General features: G+C 57.1%; 1 protein-coding gene across 1 annotated transcript in view; it reads left to right on the forward strand.

The window, feature by feature from the left end:
* Positions 1 to 23,289, forward strand: part of LOC141107358 (exocyst complex component 3-like protein 2) — an 86,631-nt gene that overhangs the window by 32,232 nt on the left and 31,110 nt on the right. Inside the window, exons 4-7 of the mRNA XM_073598043.1 lie at positions 6,627 to 6,781; positions 9,332 to 9,446; positions 9,521 to 9,631; positions 18,628 to 18,728. Coding sequence (XP_073454144.1) covers positions 6,627 to 6,781; positions 9,332 to 9,446; positions 9,521 to 9,631; positions 18,628 to 18,728 — 482 coding nt within the window. The remainder of the gene's footprint in view (positions 1 to 6,626; positions 6,782 to 9,331; positions 9,447 to 9,520; positions 9,632 to 18,627; positions 18,729 to 23,289) is intronic.

Raw genomic sequence — 23,289 nt, forward strand, 5'->3', positions numbered from 1 at the left:
GGGGTGCAGGATCCTCCAATGTCCGGAGAGATTATCAGGAGAGGGGTGCAGGATCCTCCGAAACATCCGGAGAGATTATCAGGAGAGGGGTGCAGGATCCTCCGAAACCTCCGGAGAGATTATTAGGAGAGGGGTGCAGGATCCTCCGAAACATCCAGAGAGATTATCAGGAGAGGGGTGCAGGATCCTCGGAAACATCCGGAGAGATTATCAGGAGAGGGGTGCAGGATCCTCTGAAACATCCGGAGAGATTATCAGGAGAGGGGTGCAGGATCCTCTGAAACATCCGGAGAGATTATCAGGAGAGGGGTGCAGGATCCCCCGAAACATCCGGAGAGATTATCAGGAGAGGGGTGCAGGATCCTCTGAAACATCCGGAGAGATTATCAGGAGAGGGGTGCAGGATCCCCCGAAACATCCGGAGAGATTATCAGGAGAGGGGTGCAGGATCCTCCAATGTCCGGAGAGATTATCAGGAGAGGGGTGCAGGATCCTCCGAAACATCCGGAGAGATTATCAGAAGAGGGGTGCAGGATCCCCTGAAACATCCGGAGAGATTATCAGGAGAGGGGTGCAGGATCCTCCGAAACATCCGGAGAGATTATCAGGAGAGGGGTGCAGGATCCCCCAAAACATCCGGAGAGATTATCAGGAGAGGGGTGCAGGATCCTCCGAAACATCCAGAGAGATTATCAGGAGAGGGGTGCAGGATCCTCCGAAACATCCGGAGAGATTATCAGGAGAGGGGTGCAGGATCCTCCGAAACATCCAGAGAGATTATCAGGAGAGGGGTGCAAGATCCTCCGAAACATCCGGAGAGATTATCAGGAGAGGGGTGCAGGATACCCCGAAACATCCGGAGAGATTATCAGGAGAGGGGTGCAGGTTCCTCCGAAACATCTGGAGAGATTATCAGGAGAGGGGTGCAGGATCACCCGAAACCTCCGGAGAGATTATCAGGAGAGGGGTGCAGGTTCCTCCGAAACATCTGGAGAGATTATCAGGAGAGGGGTGCAGGATCCCCCGAAACCTCCAGAGAGATTATCAGGAGAGGGGTGCAGGTTCCTCCGAAACATCCGGAGAGATTATCAGGAGAGGGGTGCAGGATCACCCGAAACCTCCGGAGAGATTATCAGGAGAGGGGTGCAGGATCACCCGAAACCTCCGGAGAGATTATCAGGAGAGGGGTGCAGGTTCCTCCGATACATCCAGAGAGATTATCAGGAGAGGGGTGCAGCATCCTCCGAAACCTCCAGAGAGATTATCAGGAGAGGGGTGCAGGATCCTCCAATGTCCGGAGAGATTATCAGGAGAGGGGTGCAGAATCCCCGAAACCTCCGGAGAGATTATCAGAAGAGGGGTGCAGGATCCCCCGAAACATCCGGAGAGATTATCAGGAGAGGGGTGCAGGATCCCCCGAAACATCCGGAGAGATTATCAGGAGAGGGGTGCAGGATCCCCCAAAACATCCGGAGAGATTATCAGGAGAGGGGTGCAGGATCCCCCGAAACATCCAGAGAGATTATCAGGAGAGGGGTGCAGGATCCTCCAATGTCCGGAGAGATTATCAGGAGAGGGGTGCAGGATCCCCCGAAACCTACGGAGAGATTATCAGGAGAGGGGTGCAGGATCCCCCCGAAACCTACGGAGAGATTATCAGGAGAGGGGTGCAGGATCCCCCGAAACCTCCGGAGAGATTATCAGGAGAGGGGTGCAGGATCCCCCGAAACATCCAGAGAGATTATCAGGAGAGGGGTGCAGGATCCTCCAATGTCCGGAGAGATTATCAGGAGAGGGGTGCAGGATCCCCCGAAACCTACGGAGAGATTATCAGGAGAGGGGTGCAGGATCCCCCCGAAACCTACGGAGAGATTATCAGGAGAGGGGTGCAGGATCCCCCGAAACCTCCGGAGAGATTATCAGGAGAGGGGTGCAGGATCCCCCGATACCTACGGAGAGATTATCAGGAGAGGGGTGCAGGATCCTCCGAAACCTCCAGAGAGATTATCAGGAGAGGGGTGCAGGATCCCCCAAAACATCCGGAGAGATTATCAGGAGAGGGGTGCAGGATCCCCCGAAACCTACGGAGAGATTATCAGGAGAGGGGTGCAGGATCCTCCGAAACCTCCAGAGAGATTATCAGGAGAGGGGTGCAGGATCCTCCAATGTCCGGAGAGATTATCAGGAGAGGGGTGCAGGATCCCCCAAAACATCCAGAGAGATTATCAGGAGAGGGGTGCAGGATCCTCCGAAACCTCTGGAGAGATTATTAGGAGAGGGGTGCAGGATCCTCCGAAACATCCAGAGAGATTATCAGGAGAGGGGTGCATGATCCTCCGAAACATCCAGAGAGATTATCAGGAGAGGGGTGCAGGATCCTCCGAAACATCCGGAGAGATTATCAGGAGAGGGGTGCAGGATCCCCCGAAACATCCGGAGAGATTATCAGGAGAGGGGTGCAGGATCACCCGAAACATCCAGAGAGATTATCAGGAGAGGGGTGCAGGATCCTCCAATGTCCGGAGAGATTATCAGGAGAGGGGTGCAGGATCTTCCGAAACATCCGGAGAGATTATCAGGAGAGGGGTGCAGGATCCTCCGAAACATCCGGAGAGATTATCAGGAGAGGGGTGCAGGATCCTCCGAAACATCCGGAGAGATTATCAGGAGAGGGGTGCAGGATCCTCCGAAACATCCAGAGAGATTATCAGGAGAGGGGTGCAGGATCCTCCGAAACCTCCGGAGAGATTATCAGGAGAGGGGTGCAGATTCCCCTGAAACATCCGGAGAGATTATCAGGAGAGCGGTGCAGGATCCTCCAATGTCCGGAGAGATTATCAGAAGAGGGGTGCAGGATCCTCCGAAACATCTGGAGAGATTATCAGAAGAGGGGTGCAGGATCCTCCGAAACATCTGGAGAGATTATCAGAAGAGGGGTGCAGGATCCCCTGAAACATCCGGAGAGATTATCAGGAGAGGGGTGCAGGATCCCCTGAAATGTCCGGAGAGATTATCAGGAGAGGGGTGCAGGATCCTCCGAAACATCCGGAGAGATTATCAGGAGAGGGGTGCAGGATCCTCCGAAACATCCGGAGAGATTATCAGGAGAGGGGTGCAGGATCCTCCGAAACATCCGGAGAGATTATCAGGAGAGGGGTGCAGGTTCCCCTGAAACATCCGGAGAGATTATCAGGAGAGGGGTGCAGGATCCTCCAATGTCCGGAGAGATTATCAGGAGAGGGGTGCAGGATCCTCCGAAACATCCGGAGAGATTATCAGGAGAGGGGTGCAGGATCCTCCGAAACCTCCGGAGAGATTATTAGGAGAGGGGTGCAGGATCCTCGGAAACATCCGGAGAGATTATCAGGAGAGGGGTGCAGGATCCCCCGAAACATCCGGAGAGATTATCAGGAGAGGGGTGCAGGATCCCCTGAAATGTCCGGAGAGATTATCAGGAGAGGGGTGCAGGATCCCCCGAAACATCCGGAGAGATTATCAGGAGAGGGGTGCAGGATCCTCCAATGTCCGGAGAGATTATCAGGAGAGGCGTGCAGGATCCTCCGAAACATCCGGAGAGATTATCAGAAGAGGGGTGCAGGATCCCCTGAAACATCCGGAGAGATTATCAGGAGAGGGGTGCAGGATCCTCCAATGTCCGGAGAGATTATCAGGAGAGGGGTGCAGGATCCTCCGAAACATCCGGAGAGATTATCAGGAGAGGGGTGCAGGATCCTCCGAAACATCCGGAGAGATTATCAGGAGAGGGGTGCAGGATCCTCCGAAACATCCAGAGAGATTATCAGGAGAGGGGTGCAAGATCCTCCGAAACATCCGGAGAGATTATCAGGAGAGGGGTGCAGGATACCCCGAAACATCCGGAGAGATTATCAGGAGAGGGGTGCAGGTTCCTCCGAAACATCTGGAGAGATTATCAGGAGAGGGGTGCAGGATCACCCGAAACCTCCGGAGAGATTATCAGGAGAGGGGTGCAGGATCCCCCGAAACCTACGGAGAGATTATCAGGAGAGGGGTGCAGGATCCCCCGAAACATCCGGAGAGATTATCAGGAGAGGGGTGCAGGATCCCCCAAAACATCCGGAGAGATTATCAGGAGAGGGGTGCAGGATCCCCCGAAACATCCAGAGAGATTATCAGGAGAGGGGTGCAGGATCCTCCGAAACATCCGGAGAGATTATCAGGAGAGGGGTGCAGGATCCTCCGAAACATCCGGAGAGATTATCAGGAGAGGGGTGCAGGATCCTCCAATGTCCGGAGAGATTATCAGGAGAGGGGTGCAGGATCCCCCGAAACCTACGGAGAGATTATCAGGAGAGGGGTGCAGGATCCCCCCGAAACCTACGGAGAGATTATCAGGAGAGGGGTGCAGGATCCCCCGAAACCTCCGGAGAGATTATCAGGAGAGGGGTGCAGGATCCCCCCGAAACCTACGGAGAGATTATCAGGAGAGGGGTGCAGGATCCCCCCGAAACCTACGGAGAGATTATCAGGAGAGGGGTGCAGGATCCCCCAAAACATCCGGAGAGATTATCAGGAGAGGGGTGCAGGATCCCCCGAAACCTCCGGAGAGATTATCAGGAGAGGGGTGCAGGATCCCCCGAAACATCCAGAGAGATTATCAGGAGAGGGGTGCAGGATCCTCCAATGTCCGGAGAGATTATCAGGAGAGGGGTGCAGGATCCCCCAAAACATCCGGAGAGATTATCAGGAGAGGGGTGCAGGATCCCCCGAAACCTCCGGAGAGATTATCAGGAGAGGGGTGCAGGATCCCCCGAAACCTCCGGAGAGATTATCAGGAGAGGGGTGCAGGATCCTCCAATGTCCGGAGAGATTATCAGGAGAGGGGTGCAGGATCCTCCGAAACATCCGGAGAGATTATCAGGAGAGGGGTGCAGGATCCTCCGAAACATCCGGAGAGATTATCAGGAGAGGGGTGCAGGATCCTCCAATGTCCGGAGAGATTATCAGGAGAGGGGTGCAGGATCCCCCGAAACCTACGGAGAGATTATCAGGAGAGGGGTGCAGGATCCCCCCGAAACCTACGGAGAGATTATCAGGAGAGGGGTGCAGGATCCCCCGAAACCTCCGGAGAGATTATCAGGAGAGGGGTGCAGGATCCCCCCGAAACCTACGGAGAGATTATCAGGAGAGGGGTGCAGGATCCCCCCGAAACCTACGGAGAGATTATCAGGAGAGGGGTGCAGGATCCCCCAAAACATCCGGAGAGATTATCAGGAGAGGGGTGCAGGATCCCCCGAAACCTCCGGAGAGATTATCAGGAGAGGGGTGCAGGATCCCCCGAAACATCCAGAGAGATTATCAGGAGAGGGGTGCAGGATCCTCCAATGTCCGGAGAGATTATCAGGAGAGGGGTGCAGGATCCCCCAAAACATCCGGAGAGATTATCAGGAGAGGGGTGCAGGATCCCCCGAAACCTCCGGAGAGATTATCAGGAGAGGGGTGCAGGATCCCCCGAAACCTCCGGAGAGATTATCAGGAGAGGGGTGCAGGATCCTCCAATGTCCGGAGAGATTATCAGGAGAGGGGTGCAGGATCCTCCAATGTCCGGAGAGCGGTCCCGGTTAGACCTGCAATTTGTTTAGTTCCAAATTTGTTAATTTGCAAATATTCAGAAATCCAAAAATAAGAATGAAAATTCAAAAGAACGAAAACTGAAATAACTAATAATAACTTAACTATTACATTATCGGTGTTGGAATTTCCTTTCAAATTTGGCTGTTTTGTGAACATAACGAATACGAATTTATCCGAAGTTACGAATTATCCGTAATAATGAATGCCGCATCTAAAGGAATGAATAATAATAATAAAAACATTTTCTTATTCTTTAGTTCCGTTCCATTTGTTTAGATGCCGCGTTCTTTATTTCGGGTAATTCATATTCGTTACGTTCACTAACAGCCAAGTTTGAAAGGAAATTCCAATACCTATAATTTAATAGTTAGTTATTATTTCAAATTTTTGGATTTTCGGATTTCCAAATTTCTGATTCGCAGATTTTCGAATTTTTCGAATTTCCAATAAAACAAACGAAATGAAAACAATCACATTTTTTTTGGCAGTGCACATGTCTAGTCCTGGTCCTTACAGGATCTGGGATCAAAGTCTGACTCGCAATGTCCATGTCTGGCCTCCAGCGAGGAACTGAAAGGTCCTACTCCAGACCGATCTCCTCAGGTGACACCCTCCAGCAAATGTCTCTCAATCACATCTCCTTCAGGTCCCTCAGCCCAGCACATGCTGAGACCCAAACGGCCCCCCTAGTACACAGGCCGCCCCCCAGAGGCTGCCCCAGGACAAGAAATCTCTGATCAACCCTTCCAAACATTAATCTTCTCCCCAACCACCTTCTGGGTGCTTCCTCCCAGGGATTGGCTGAGGTCAGATGAATATTCATAACTTCAGTGGCTGACCCTCCCACCTCGTTCTGGAAGCTTCTTCCAAAGGCAGGCCGGAGCAATCAACAACCAAGCTCAGGGAAATCTGACCAGACCAAAACCTAAATTCATTGTATGGTCGGGTGATGGGCGTCTTTGGAAGGTACCCCTACCTGTAACATGTGTTCCTTCCTTTACCCCCTCATTCAGGTGTGCGCTTATCCCAGAGACTTCGAGGTGTTCCGGATATACCTGTCCGCCTACCACCGATGTACAGCCGAGTGGCTGAGTGCCGCCGCCCAACGCAGTCTGGAGACCAACGACATCTACTTCATCTTAGACTTCAATAGTAACATCTACTGCAGGTCAGTAGGAGAGGGAATGAGGATCATGGGGGGGGGGTGAGAGGGCCCAGACACTGCTGGGGGGAGGAGTATGAGGAACATGGGAGGGGGGTGAGAGGGCCCAGACACTGCTGGGGGGAGGGGTATGAGGAACATGAGATGGGGGGTGAGGGGGCCCAGACACTGCTGGGGTAGTATAAGGAACATGAGATGGGGGGGTGAGGGGGCCCAGACACTGCTGGGGTAGTATGAGGAACATGAGATGGGGGGGGGGTGAGGGGGCCCAGACACTGCTGGGGGGAGGGGTATGAGGAACATGGGAGGGGGGTGAGAGGGCCCAGACACTGCTGGGGGGAGGGGTATGAGGAACATGGGAGGGGGGTGAGAGGGCCCAGACACTGCTGGGGGGAGGGGTATGAGGAACATGGGAGGGGGGTGAGGGGGCCCAGACATTGCTGGGGTAGTATGAGGAACATGAGATGGGGGGGGGGTGAGGGGGCCCAGACATTGCTGGGGTAGTATGAGGAACATGAGATGGGGGGTGAGGGGGCCCAGACACTGCTGAGGTAGTATGAGGAACATGAGATGGGGGGTGAGGGGGCCCAGACATTGCTGGGGTAGTATGAGGAACATGAGATGGGGGGGTGAGGGGGCCCAGACACTGCTGGGGTAGTATGAGGAACATGAGATGGGGGGGTGAGGGGGCCCAGACATTGCTGGGGTAGTATGAGGAACATGAGATGGGGGGGTGAGGGGGCCCAGACATTGCTGGGGTAGTATGAGGAACATGAGATGGGGGGGGGGGGTGAGGGGGCCCAGACACTGCTGGGGTAGTATGAGGAACATGAGATGGGGGGTGAGGGGGCACTGCTGGGGTAGTATGAGGAACATGAGATGAGGGGGGGTGAGGGGGCCCTGACACTGCTGGGTGGGGGGATATAAGGAACATAGGGGGAGTCAATCAGGGGGAAGGCACTGCTGGGGAGGGGGTATGAGACACAGGGAAGGGGTAATTAGGGACCCCAACATGTTGGAGAGTTTTATATATGGCACAGGGGAGGCACAAAAAAGAGGCCTGGACAATGCTGGGGAGGTATGAGACATATGGGGGAGGGGCAGAGAGGGGGCCTGGACCATGCTGGGTGGTTATAAGGCACATGGGGGGTTGGAGGGGCAGAAAGGGGGCCCAGACCATGCTGGGGGGCTATAAGGAACATGGGGGGTTGGAGGGGCAAAGAGGGGCCCGGACCATGCTGGGGGGGTGTATGAGGCACAAGGCGGGTTGGAGGGGCAGAGGCCCAGACCATGCTCTAGGGGAGTGGGGTTATGAGGCACAAGGAGGGACCCGGACCGTGCCGGGGGGTATGAGGCACAAGGGGGGTTGGAGGGACAGAGAGGGGCCCGGATCATGCTCTGGGGGTGGGGGTATGAGGCACATGGAGGGGCCTGGACCATGCTGGGGGGGCTATAAGGCACATGAGGGGTTGGAGGGGCAGAGAGGGGCCCGGACCATGCTGGGGGGTGTATGAGGCACAAGGGGGGTTGGAGGGACAGAGAGGGGCCCGGATAATGCTCTGGGGGGGTGGGGGTATGAGGAACATGGAGGGGCCCGGACCATGCTGGGGGGGCTATAAGGCACATGGGGGGTTGGAGGGGCAGAGAGGGGCCCGGACCATGCTGGGGGGGTGTATGAGGCACAAGGGGGGTTGGAGGGGCAGAGAGAGGCCCAGACCATGCTCTAGGGGAGTGGGGTTATGAGGCACAAGGAGGGGCCCGGACCATGCCGGGGGGGTATGAGGCACAAGGGGGGTTGGAGGGACAGAGAGGGGCCCGGACCATGCTCTGGGGGGTGGGGTTATGAGGCACGTGGAGGGGCCCGGACCATGCTCTGGGGGGTATGAGGCACAAGGGGGGTTGGAGGGGCAGAGGGGCCCGGATCATGCTTTGGGGGGTGGGGATATGAGGCACATGGGGGGCATGAGGACCACGCTGTCTTTTTCTCTTTTGGAATGAAATTATTTCTCGATCATCTAAGAACTGACGTGATTCTCTGGTTATGGAGAATGGAGAGTCCGGGGCCCCCCAATGGTTTATTAGTGGGGCCCCCCCCAATGGTTTATCAGTAGGGCCCTCCAATGGTTTATCAGTGGGGCCCTCCAATAGTTTTTCAGTGGGGTCCCATCACACATGTTTGGGGCCCTCCAATGGTTTATCAGTGGGGCCCTCCAATGGTTTATCAGTGGGGCCCTCCAATAGTTTTTCAGTGGGGTCCCATCACACATGTTTGGGGCCCCCCAATGGTTTATGAGTGGGGCCCTCCAATGGTTTATCAGTGGGGCTCTCCAATAGTTTTTCAGTGGGGTCCCATCACACATGTTTGGGCCCCCCCAATGATTTATCAGTGGGGTCCCATCACACATGTTTGGGGCCCCCCAATGGTTTATCAGTGGGGTCCCATCACACATGTTTGGGCCCCCCCAATGATTTATCAGTGGGGTCCCATCACACATGTTTGGGGCCCCGGTTGTAGGTTTTCTGTTGGAATAATTGTGGATTTGGGTTCCTCTCCAGAGACGTCTTGTCCCGGCAGGAGATCTCTCCTCTCGTTAACCCCTCTGAGCTCGGCCCTCTGTTGTCCAGGGAGATGCGGACTGCGTTGGAGCAGCAATATACCAACCTGGTTCAGGTAGGTGACACCCAGTACTGACTGCACTTATTTACCCACAATGCCCCACTCAGCAACGCTTCTGTGTCCCTCAGAACCGCGTGTCACAGCGGCTGGAGGAGGAGCTGAGGGTGGAGCAAGAGCGCTGGAGTCACGACTTCCACAATGATGAGTTTGTGTCCAACTTCAGCAGCCGGATCATTCAGGTGAGATGACCCGCAGTATACCAGCAGGGACTGCCATTCACTGGGCATTCACCGACCATTCACCAACCATTCACTGGGAATTCACCGACCATTCACCGACCATTCACCGGGCATTCACTGACCATTCACCGACCATTCACCGGGCATTCACTGGGAATTCACCGACCATTCACCAGGCATTCACCGACCATTCACCAACCATTCACCGACCATTCACCGGGCATTCACCGACCATTCACCAACCATTCACTGGGCATTCACTGACCATTCACCGGGCATTCACCGACCATTCACCGACCATTCACCGGGCATTCACTGACCATTCACCGACCATTCACCGGGCATTCACTGGGAATTCACCGACCATTCACCAGGCATTCACCGACCATTCACCAACCATTCACCGGGCATTCACCGACCATTCACCAACCATTCACTGGGCATTCACTGACCATTCACCGGGCATTCACTGACCATTCACCGGCCATTCACCGGGCATTCACGACCATTCACCAACCATTCACCGGGCATTCACGACCATTCACCGACCATTCACTGACCATTCACTGACCATTCACCAGGCATTCACCGACCATTCACTGACCATTCACCGGGCATTCACCGACCATTCACCGGGCATTTACCAACCATTCACCGGGCATTCCCTGACCATTCACCGGGCATTCGCCGACCATTCACGACCATTGACCAGGCATTCACCAACCATTCACCGGGCATTTACCGACCATTCACCGGGCAATTACCGACCATTCACCGACCATTCACTGGGCATTTACGACCATTCACCAGACACTGCTGGGGAGAGGGGTGAGGATCATGGGGGGGTATTAGGGGGTCTAATATATATCAATTTCATAACACATCTTCCCCCACATTCAAGACCCCGTACACTTCCCGTGTCACAGACCACCATCCCCTCCCCCACATTGAGGACCCCAAACACTTGCCGTGTCACAGACCACCGTCTGCCCCCCCTACACTGAGGACTCAATACACGTCCCGTGTCAAAACCCCCCACATTGAGGACCCTATACACTTCCCGTGTCACAGACCACCATCTCCCCCCCACATTGAGGACCCTATACACTTCCCGTGTCACAGACCACGTCTCCTCCCCCCACATTGAGGACCCCGTACACTTCCTGTGTCACAGACCACCATCCCCCCACATTGAGGACCCCGTACACTTCCCGTGTCACAGACCACCATCCCCCCACATTGAGGACCCCAAACACTTCCCGTGTCACAGACCACCATCTGCCCCCATACACTGAGGACCCAATACACATCCCGTGTCGCAACCCCCCCACATTGAGGACCCTATACACTTCCCATGTCACAGACCACCATCCCCCCCTTCCCCCACATTGAGGATGCCGTACACTTCCCGTGTCACAGACCACTGTCCCCCCCCCCATATTGAGGACCCCTTACACTTCCCGTGTCACAGACCACTGTCCCCCCCCCCATATTGAGGACCCCGTACACTTCCTGTGTCACGGAACACCACCCCCCCCCAACATTAAGGACCCCGTACACTTCCCATGTCACAGACCACTGTCCCCCCCATACTGAGGACCCCGTACACTTCCTGTGTCACAGACCACCATCCTCCCCCCACATTGAGGACCCCGTACACTTCCTGTGTCACAGACCACTGTCCCCCCATATTGAGGACCCCTTGCACTTCCCATATCACAGACCACTGTCCCCCCCCACATTGAGGACCCCATACACTTCCCATGTCACAGACCACCACCCCCCCCACATTGAGGACCCCGTACACTTCCCGTGTCACAGACCACCATCCCCCCCACATTGAGGACCCCGTACACTTCCCGTGTCACAGACCACCATCCCCCCACATTGAGGACCCCAAACACTTCCCGTGTCACAGACCACCATCTGCCCCCCATACACTGAGGACCCAATAAACATCCCGTGTCGCAACCCCCCCCCACATTGAGGACCCTATACACTTCCCATGTCACAGACCACCATCCCCCCTTCCCCCACATTGAGGACGCCGTACACTTCCCGTGTCACAGACCACTGTCCCCCCATATTGAGGACCCCTTGCACTTCCTGTGTCACAGACCACTGTCCCCCCCACATTGAGGACCCCGTACACTTCCCGTGTCACAGACCACCGTCTCCCCCCCACATTGAGGACCCCGTACACTTCCTGTGTCACAGACCACCATCCCCCCACATTGAGGACCCCGTACAATTCCCGTGTCACAGACCACCATCCCCCCCACATTGAGGACCCTGTACACTTCCCATGTCACAGACCACCATCCCCCCCACATTGAGGACCCTGTACACTTCCTGTGTCACAGACCACCGTCTCCCCCCCACATTGAGGGCCCCGTACACTTCCCGTGTCACAGACCACCGTCTCCCCCCCACATCGAGGACCCCGTACACTTCCCGTGTCACAGACCACTGTCCCCCCCATATTGAGGACCCCTTGCACTTCCCGTGTCACAGACCGCCGTCTCCCCCCCACATTGAGGACCCCGTACACTTCCCCTGTCACAGACCACTGTCCCCCCCCACATCGAGGACCCTGTACACTTCCCGTGTCACAGACCACGTGTCCTCCCTCCACATTGAGGACCCTGTACACTTCCTGTGTCACAGACCACGTCTCCCCCCCACATTGAGGACCCCGTACACTTCCCGTGTCACAGACCACATCTCCTCCCCCAACACTGAGGACCCCGCACACTTCCCATGTCACAGACCACGTCTCCCCCCACATTGAGGACCCCATACACTTCCCGTGTCACAGACCACCATCACCCCCACATTGAGGACCCCGTACACTTCCCGTGTCACAGACCACCATCCCCCCCACATTGAGGACCCCGTACACTTCCTGTGTCACAGACCACCATCCCCCCACATTGAGGACCCCGTACACTTCCTGTGTCACAGACCACCATCCCCCCACATTGAGGACCCCGTACACTTCCCGTGTCACAGACCACCGTCTCCCCCCCACATTGAGGACCCCAAACACTTCCCGTGTCACAGACCACCGTCTCCCCCCCACATTGAGGACCCCGTACACTTCCCGTGTCACAGACCACCATCCCCCCTCACATTGAGGACCCCGTACACTTCCCGTGTCACAGACCACCATCCCCTCCCCCACACTGAGGACCCCATACACTTCTCGTGTCACAGACCGCCGTCTCCCCCCCCCACAATAAGGACCCTGTACACTTCCCGTGTCACAGACCACCATCCCCCCCACATTGAGGACCCCGAACACTTCCCGTGTCACAGACCACCATCCCCCCACATTGAGGACCCCAAACACTTCCCGTGTCACAGACCACCATCTGCCCCCCATACACTGAGGACTCAATACACGCCCCGTGTCGAAACCCCCCACATTGAGGACCCTATACACTTCCCGTGTCACAGACCGCCATCCCCCCCCACATTGAGCACCCCGTACACTTCCCGTGTCACAGACCACCATCCCCCTTCCCCCACATTAAGGACGCCGTACACTTCCGTGTCACAGACCACTGTCTCCCCCCCACATTGAGGACCCCGTACACTTCCCGTGTCACAGACCACTGTCCCCCCCATATTGAGGACCCCATACACTTCCTGTGTCACAGACCACCATCCCCCCCACATTGAGGACCCCGTACACCTCCCGTGTTACAGACCACTGTCCCCCCCCATATTGAGGACCCCTTGCACTTCCTGTGTCACAGACCACCATCCCCCCCACATTGAGGACCCCGTACACTTCCCGTGTCACAGACCACAGTCCCCCCATATTGAGGACCCCTTGCACTTCCCGTGTCACAGACTACTGTCCCCCCCCACATTGAGGACCCCGTACACTTCCTGTGTCACAGACCACCATCCCCACGCATTGAGGACCCCGTACACTTCCCGTGTCACAGACCACCATCCCCCCCGCATTGAGGACCCCGTACACTTCCCCTGTCACAGACCACCGTCTCCCCCCCACATTGAGGACCCCGTACACTTCCCGTGTCACAGACCACCATCCCCCCACATTGAGGACCCCGTACACTTCCCATGTCACAGACCACCGTCTTCCCCCCCACATTGAGGACCCGTACGCTTCCCTTGTCACAGACCACCATCCCCCCCACATTGAGGACCCCGTACACTTCCTGTGTCACAGACCACCGTCTCCCCCCCACATTGAGGACCCCGTACACTTCCCGTGTCACAGACCACCATCCCCCCCACATTGAGGACCCCGTACACTTCCCGTGTCACAGACCACCATCTCCCCCACATTGAGGACCCCGTACACTTCCCGTGTCACAGACCATCATCCCTCCCACATTGAGGACCCCGTACACTTCCCGTGTCACAGACCACCATCCCCCCCACATTGAGGACCCCGTACACTTCCCGTGTCACAGACCACCATCCCCACCACATTGAGGACCCCATACACTTCCCGTGTCACAGACCACCATCCCCTCCCCCACATTGAGGACCCCAAACACTTCCCGTGTCACAGACCACCATCCCCTCCCCCACATTGAGGACCCCATACACTTCCCGTGTTACAGACCACCATCCCCCCCACATTGAGGACCCCGTACACTTCCCGTGTCACAGACTACTGTCCCCCCCATATTGAGGACCCCTTGCACTTTCTGTGTCACAGACCACCTTCCCCCCTACAATGAGGACCCCGTACACTTCCCGTGTTACAGACCACCATCCCCCCCCACATTGAGGACCCCGTACACTTCCCGTGTTACAGACCACCATCCCCCCCACATTGAGGACCCCGTACACTTCCTGTGTCACAGACCACCATCCCCCCCACATTGAGGACCCCGTACACTTCCGGTGGCACAGACCACTGTCCCCCCCCCACATCGAGGACCCCGTACTCTTCCCGTGTCACAGACCACTGTCCCCCCCATATTGAGGACCCCTTGCACTTTCTGTGTCACAGACCACCATCCCCCCACATTGAAAACCCCGTACACTTCCCGTGTCACAGGCCACCATCTCCCTCCCCACATTGAGGACCCCGTACACTTCCCGTGTCACAGACCACCGTCTCCCCCCCACATTGAGGACCCCGTACACTTCCCGTGTCACAGACCACTGTCCCCCCCACATTGAGGACCCCTTGCACTTTCTGTGTCACAGACCACCATCCCCCCACATTGAGGACCCCATACACTTCCCGTGTCGCAGACCACTGTCCCCCCCACATTGAGGACCCCGTACACTTCCCGTGTCACAGACCACCATCCCCCCCACAATGAGGACCCAGTACACTTCCCATGTCACAGACCACCATCCCCCCCCCACATTGAGGACCCCGTACACTTCCCGTGTCACAGACCACTATCCCCCCCCACATTGAGGACCCCGTACACTTCCCGTGTCACAGACCACTGTCTCCCCCCAACATTGAGGACCCCGTACACTTCCCGTGTCACAGACCACCGTCTGCCCCCCACATTGAGGACCCCAAACACTTCCCGTGTCACAGACCACCATCCCCTCCCCACATTGAGGACCCTGTACACTTCCCGTGTCACAGACCACCATCCCCCCACATTGAGGACCCCGTACATTTCCCGTGTCACAGACCACCATCCCCCCCACATTGAGGACCCCGTACACTTCCTGTGTCACAGACCACTGTCCCCCCCATATTGAGGACCCCTTGCACTTCCTGTGTCACAGACCACTATCCCCCCCACATTGAGGACCCTGTACACTTCCCGTGTCGCAACCCCCCCACATTGAGTCACAGACCACCATCCCCCCTCCCCCCACATTGAGGACCCCGTACACTTCCCATGTCACAGACCACCATCCCCTCCCCCACATTGAGGATCCCAAACACTTCCCGTGTCACAGACCACCTCCCCCCACATTGAGGACCCCGTACACTTCCTGTGTCACAGACCACCATCCCCCCCACATTGAGGACCCCGTACACTTCCCGTGTTACAGACCACCATCCCCCCCACATTGAGGACCCCGTACACTTCCCATGTCACAGACCACTGTCCCCCCATATTGAGGACCCCTTACACTTTCTGTGTCACAGACCACCATCCCCCCCCACATTGAGGACCCCATACACTTCCCGTGTCACAGACCACTGTCCCCCCCATATTGAGGACCCCTTGCACTTCCCGTGTCACAGACCACCATCCCCCCCACAATGAGGACCCAGTACACTTCCCATGTCACAGACCACCCCCCCCCCCCACATTGAGGACCCCGTACACTTCCCGTGTCACAGACCACTGTCTTCCCCCCCAACATTGAGGACCCCGTACACTTCCCGTGTCACAGACCACCGTCTGCCCCCCACATTGAGGACCCCAAACACTTCCCGTGTCTTAGACCACCATACCTCCCACATTGAGGATCCTGTACACTTCCCGTGTCACAGACCACCATCCCCCCCACATTGAGGACCCCGTACACTTCCCGTGTCACAGACCACCGTCTCCCCCCCACATTGAGGACCCCAAACACTTCCCGTGTCACAGACCACCATACCTCCCACATTGAGGACCCTGTACACTTCCCGTGTCACAGACCACCATCCCCCCACATTGAGGACCCCGTACATTTCCCGTGTCACAGACCACCATCCCCCCACATTGAGGACCCCGTACATTTCCCGTGTCACAGACCACCATCCCCCCCACATTGAGGACCCCGTACACTTCCTGTGTCACAGACCACTGTCCCCCCCATATTGAGGACCCCTTGCACTTCCTGTGTCACAGACCACTATCCCCCCCACATTGAGGACCCCGTACACTTCCCGTGTCACAGACCACCATCCCCTCCCCCACATTGAGGATCCCAAACACTTCCCGTGTCACAGACCACCATCCCCCCACATTGAGGACCCCGTACACTTCCCGTGTCACAGACCACCATCCCCCCCACATTGAGGACCCCGTACACTTCCCGTGTCACAGACCACCATCCCCTCCCCACATTGAGGACCCCAAACACTTCCCGTGTCACAGACCACCGTCTCCCCCCCACATTGAGGACCCCGTACACTTCCCGTGTCACAGACTACTGTCCCCCCCCATATTGAGGACCCCTTGCACTTTCTGTGTCACAGACCACCATCCCCCCTACAATGAGGACCCCGTACACTTCCCGTGTTACAGACCACCATCCCCCCCACATTGAGGACCTCGTACACTTCCCGTGTCACAGACCACCATCTCCCCCCCACATTGAGGACCCCGTACACTTCCCGTATCTTAGACCACTGTCCCCCCCACATTGAGGACCCCATACACTTCCCGTGTCACAGACCACTGTCCCCCCCACATTGAGGACCCCGTACACTTCCCGTATCACAGACCACTGTCGCCCCCACATTGAGGACCCCGTACACTTCCCGTATCACAGACCACTATCCCCCCCACATTGAGGACCCCGTACACTTCCCGTATCACAGACCACCATCACCCCCACATTGAGGACCCCATACACTTCCCGTGTCACAGACCACCATCCCCCCCCACATTGAGGACCCCGTACACTTCCCGTGTCACAGACCACCGTCTCCCCCCCACATTGAGGACCCCAAACACTTCCCGTGTCACAGACCACCATACCTCCCACATTGAGGACCCTGTACACTTCCCGTGTCACAGACCTCCATCCCCCCCACATTGAGGTCCCCGTACACTTCCTGTGTCACAGACCACTGTCCCCCCCATATTGAGGACCCCTTGCACTTCCTGTGTCACAGACCACCATCCCCCCCACATTGATGACCCTGTACACTTCCCGTGTTGCAACCCCCCCACATTGAGTCACAGACCACCATCCCCCCTCCCCCCACATTGAGGACCCTGTACACTTCCCGTGTCACAGACCACCATCCCCTCCCCCACATTGAGGATCCCAAACACTTCCCGTGTCACAGACCACTGTCTCCACCCCACATTGAGGACCCCGTACACTTCCCGTGTCATAGACCACCATCCCCCCACATTGAGGACCCCAAACACTTCCCGTGTCACAGACCACCGTCTCCCCCCCACATTGAGGACCCCGTACACTTCCCGTGTCACAGACTACTGTCCCCCCCATATTGAGGACCCCTTGCACTTTCTGTGTCACAGACCACCATCCCCCCCACACATTGAGGACCCCGTACACTTCCCGTGTTACAGACCACCATCCCCCCCACATTGAGGACCCCGTACACTTCCCGTGTCACAGACCACCGTCTCCCCCCCACATTGAGGACCCCGTACACTTCCCGTGTCACAGACCACCGTCTCCCCCCCCACATCGAGGACCCCGTACACTTCCCATGTCACAGACCACTGTCCCCCCCATATTGAGGACCCCTTGCACTTTCTGTGTCACAGACCACCATCCCCCCCACACTGAGGACCCCATACACTTCGCGTGTCACAGACCACTGTCCCCCCCATATTGAGGACCCCTTGCACTTCCCGTGTCACAGACCACTGTCCCCCCCACATTGAGGACCCCGTACACTTCCCGTGTCACAGACCACTATCCTCCCCACATTGAGGACCCCGTACACTTCCCGTGTCACAGACCACCGTCTCCCCCCCACATTGAGGACCCCGTATACTTCCCGTGTCACAGACCACCGTCTCCCCCCCACATTGAGGACCCCAAACACTTCCCGTGTCACAGGCCACCATACCTCCCACATTGAGGACCCCGTACACATCCTGTGTCACAGACCACGTCTCCCCCCACATTGAGGACCCCGTACACTTCCCGTGTCACAGACCACCGTCTCCCCCCCCACATCGTGGACCCCGTACACTTCCCGTGTCACAGACCACGTCTCCCCCCCACATTGAGGACCCCATACACTTCCTGTGTCACAGACCACGTCTCCTCCCCCCACATTGAGGACCCCGTACACTTCCTGTGTCACAGACCACGTCTCCCCACAGATCATGAAGTCACACGTGGACCGCGCGCCGCTCATTAATGAAGGATTCGGGATGATGGTTTCCCACACCTGCCTGAGCTGCTTCTTGGAATTCTTACACAGGTATTTGCCCCGGATGTCGCCACCTCAGGCTGTAGAGGGGCTCATATGGTGTCATCTGTACCTTAGGGTTAATGAGGGGCCCCAGACACTGCTGGGGGGGAATGAGTAACATGGGGGGAATGAGGGGCCCAGACACTACCGGGGGTATGAGGAACATGGGGGGGGCAATGAGGGGCCCCAGACACTACCGGGGGGGTATGAGGAACATGGGGGGCAATGAGGGGCCCCAGACACTGCTGGGGGGGAATGAGGAACATGGGGGGGCAATGAGGGGCCCCAGACACTGCTGGGGGGGAATGAGGAACATGGGGGGGAATGAGGGGCCCCAGACACTGCTGGGGGGGAATGAGGAACATGGGGGGGCAATGAGGGGCCCAGACACTATCGGGGGTATGAGGAACATGGGGGGGGCAATGAGGGGCCCCAGACACTACCGGGGGTATGAGGAACATGGGGGGGGCAATGAGGGGCCCCAGACACTACCGGGGGGTATGAGGAACATGGGGGGCAATGAGGGGCCTCAGACACTGCTGGGGGAAATGAGGAACATGGGGGAGCAATGAGGGGCCCAGACACTACCGGGGGTATGAGGAACATGGGGGGACAATGAGGGGCCCCAGACACTACCGGGGGGTATGAGGAACATGGGGGGGGGCAATGAGGGGCCAAGACACTGCTGAGGGGGAATGAGGAACAAGGGGGGGCAATGAGGGGCCCCAGACACTGCTGGGGGGTATGAGGAACATGGGGGGGAATGAGGGGCCCCAGACACTGCTGGGGGGGAATGAGGAACATGGGGGGGCAGTGAGGGGCCCAGACACTATCGGGGGTATGAGGAACATGGGGGGGCAATGAGGGGCCCCAGACACTACCGGGGGGTATGATTAACATGGGGGAGCAATGAGGGGCCCAGACACTACCAGGGGTATGAGGAACATGGGGGGACAATGAGGGGCCCCAGACACTATCGGGGGGTATGAGGAACATGGGGGGGCAATGAGGGGCCAAGACACTGCTGAGGGGGAATGAGGAACAAGGGGGGGCAATGAAGGGCCCCAGACACTGCTGGGGGGTATGAGGAACATGGGGAGGCAATGAGGGGCCCAGACACTACCGGGGGGGGCAATGAGGGACCCAGACACTGCTGGGGAGGGAATGAGGAACATGGGGGGGCAATGAGGGACCCCAGACACTGCTGGGGAGGGAATGAGGAACATGGGGGGCAATGAGGGGCCTCAGACACTGCTGGGGGGAATAAGGAACAAGGGGGGGGGCAATGGGGGGCCCAGACACTGCTGGGGGGGGGCAATGAGGGACATAGGGGGGCAATGAGGGGCCCAGACACTGCTGGGGGGGCAATGAGGGACCCAGACACTACTGGGGGGTATGAGGAACATAGGGGGGCAATGAGGGGCCCCAAACACTACTGGGGGGCATGGGGAACATGGGGGGCAATGAGGGGCCCCAGACACTACTGGGGGGTATGGGGAACATGGGGGGCAATGAGGGGCCCCAGACACTACTGGGGGGTATGGGGAACATGGGGGGCAATGAGGGGCCCCAGACACTACTGGGGGGGGGTATGAGGAACATGGGGGGGCAATAAGGGGCTCCAGACACTACTGGGGGGGGGTATGAGGAACATGGGGGGGGCAATGAGAAGTAGAAAAAAGAAAAATTCCCCTTTTAGGCCAGGGACCTCATTGCAGTTTCCTGGTCAACTGACACAGAGAGCGTGAATCTCCCTAGAGGAGACACAGAGAGGGTGAATCTCCCCAGAGGAGACACAGAGAGGGTGAATCTCCCCAGAGGAGACACAGAGGGTGAATCTCCCCAGAGGAGACACAGAGAGGGTGAATCTCCCCAGAGGAGACACAGAGAGGGTGAATCTCCCCAGAGGAGACACAGAGGGTGAATCTCCCCAGAGGAGACACATAGAGGGTGAATGTCCCCAGAGGAGACACAGAGAGGGTGAATCTCCCCAGAGGAGACACAGAGCGGGTGAATCTCCCCAGAGGAGACAGAGAGAGGGCGAATCTCCCCAGAGGAGACACAGAGGGTGAATCTCCCCAGAGGAGACACAGAGAGGGTGAATCTCCCCAGAGGAGACACAGAGAGGGTGAATCTCCCCAGAGTAGAGACAGAGAGGGTGAATCTCCCCAGAGGAGACACAGAGAGGGTGAATCTCCCCAGAGGAGACACAGAGAGGGTGAATCTCCCCAGAGGAGACACAGAGAGGGTGAATCTCTCCAGAGGAGACACGGAGAGGGTGAATCTCTCCAGAGGAGACACGGAGAGGGTGAATGTCCCCAGAGGAGACACGGAGAGGGTGAATGTCCCCAGAGGAGACACAGAGAGGGTGAATCTCCCCAGAGGAGACACAGAGAGGGTGAATCTCTCCAGAGGAGACACAGAGAGGGTGAATCTCCCCAGAGGAGACACAGAGAGGGTGAATCTCTCCAGAGGAGACACAGAGAGGGTGAATCTCTCCAGAGGAGACACAGAGAGGGTGAATCTCCCCAGAGGAGGCACAGAGAGGGTGAATCTCCCCAGAGGAGACACAGAGAGGGTGAATCTCCCCAGAGTAGACACAGAGAGGGTGAATCTCCCCAGAGGAGACACAGAGAGGGTGAATCTCCCCAGAGGAGACACGGAGAGGGTGAATGTCCCCAGAGGAGACACAGAGAGGGTGAATCTCCCCAGAGGAGACACGGAGAGGGTGAATGTCCCCAGAGGAGACAGAGAGAGGGTGAATGTCCCCAGAGGAGACAGAGAGAGGGCGAATCTCCCCAGAGGAGACACAGAGAAGGTGAATCTCCCCACAGGAGACACAGAAAGGGTGAATGTCCCCAGAGGAGACACAGAGAGGGCGAATCTCCCCAGAGGGGGTGAATCTCCCTAGAGGAGACACAGAGAGAGTGAATCTCCCCAGAGGAGACACAGAGAGGGTGAATCTCCACAGAGGAGACACAGAGAGGGTGAATCTCCACAGAGGAGACACAGAGAGGGTGAATCTCCCCAGAGGAGACACAGAGAGGGTGAATCTCCCCAGAGGAGACACAGAGAGGGTGAATCTCCCCAGAGGAGACACAGAGGGTGAATCTCCCCAGAGGAGACACAGAGAGGGTGAATCTCCCCAGAGGAGACACAGAGAGGGTGAATCTCCCCAGAGGAGACACAGAGAGGGTGAATCTCTCCAGAGGAGACACGGAGAGGGTGAATCTCTCCAGAGGAGACACGGAGAGGGTGAATGTCCCCAGAGGAGACACGGAGAGGGTGAATGTCCCCAGAGGAGACACAGAGAGGGTGAATCTCTCCAGAGGAGACACAGAGAGGGTGAATCTCCACAGAGGAGACACAGAGAGGGTGAATCTCCCAGAGGAGACACAGAGAGGGTGAATCTCTCCAGAGGAGACACAGAGGGTGAATCTCTCCAGAGGAGACACAGAGAGGGTGAATCTCTCCAGAGGAGACACAGAGAGGGTGAATCTCCCCAGAGGAGACACAGAGAGGGTGAATCTCCCCAGAGGAGACAGGGAGAGGGTGAATCTCCCCAGAGGAGACAGGGAGAGGGTGAATGTCCCCAGAGAAGACACGGAGAGGGTGAATGTCCCCAGAGGAGACACAGAGAGGGTGAATCTCCCCAGAGGGGGTGAATCTCCCTAGAGGAGACACAGAGAGAGTGAATCTCCCCAGAGGAGACACAGAGAGGGTGAATCTCCCCAGAGGAGACACAGAGAGGGTGAATCTCCACAGAGGAGACACAGAGAGGGTGAATCTCCCCAGAGGAGACACAGAGAGGGTGAATCTCCCCAGAGGAGACACAGAGAGGGTGAATCTCCCCAGAGGAGACACAGAGGGTGAATCTCCCCAGAGGAGACACAGAGAGGGTGAATCTCCCCAGAGGAGACACAGAGAGGGTGAATCTCCCCAGAGGAGACACAGAGCGGGTGAATCTCCCCAGAGGAGACACAGAGCGGGTGAATCTCCCCAGAGGAGACAGAGAGAGGGCAAATCTCCCCAGAGGAGACAGAGAGAGGGCGAATCTCCCCAGAGGAGACACAGAGAGGGTGAATCTCCCCAGAGGAGACACAGAGAGGGTGAATCTCCCCAGAGGAGACACAGAGAGGGTGAATCTCCCCAGAGGAGACACAGAGAGGGTGAATCTCTCCAGAGGAGACACGGAGAGGGTGAATCTCTCCAGAGGAGACACAGAGAGGGTGAATCTCCACAGAGGAGACACAGAGAGGGTGAATCTCCCAGAGGAGACACAGAGAGGGTGAATCTCTCCAGAGGAGACACAGAGGGTGAATCTCTCCAGAGGAGACACAGAGAGGGTGAATCTCCCCAGAGGAGACACAGAGAGGGTGAATCTCCCCAGAGGAGACACAGAGAGGGTGAATCTCCCCAGAGGAGACAGGGAGAGGGTGAATCTCCCCAGAGGAGACAGGGAGAAGGTGAATTTCCCCAGAGAAGACACGGAGAGGGTGAATGTCCCCAGAGGAGACACAGAGAGGGTGAATCTCCCCAGAGGAGACAGAGAGAGGGCGAATCTCCCCAG

The sequence above is a fragment of the Aquarana catesbeiana genome, linkage group LG09 (genome assembly GCF_042186555.1).
Source record: "Aquarana catesbeiana isolate 2022-GZ linkage group LG09, ASM4218655v1, whole genome shotgun sequence".
Taxonomy (NCBI): Eukaryota; Metazoa; Chordata; class Amphibia; order Anura; family Ranidae; genus Aquarana; species Aquarana catesbeiana.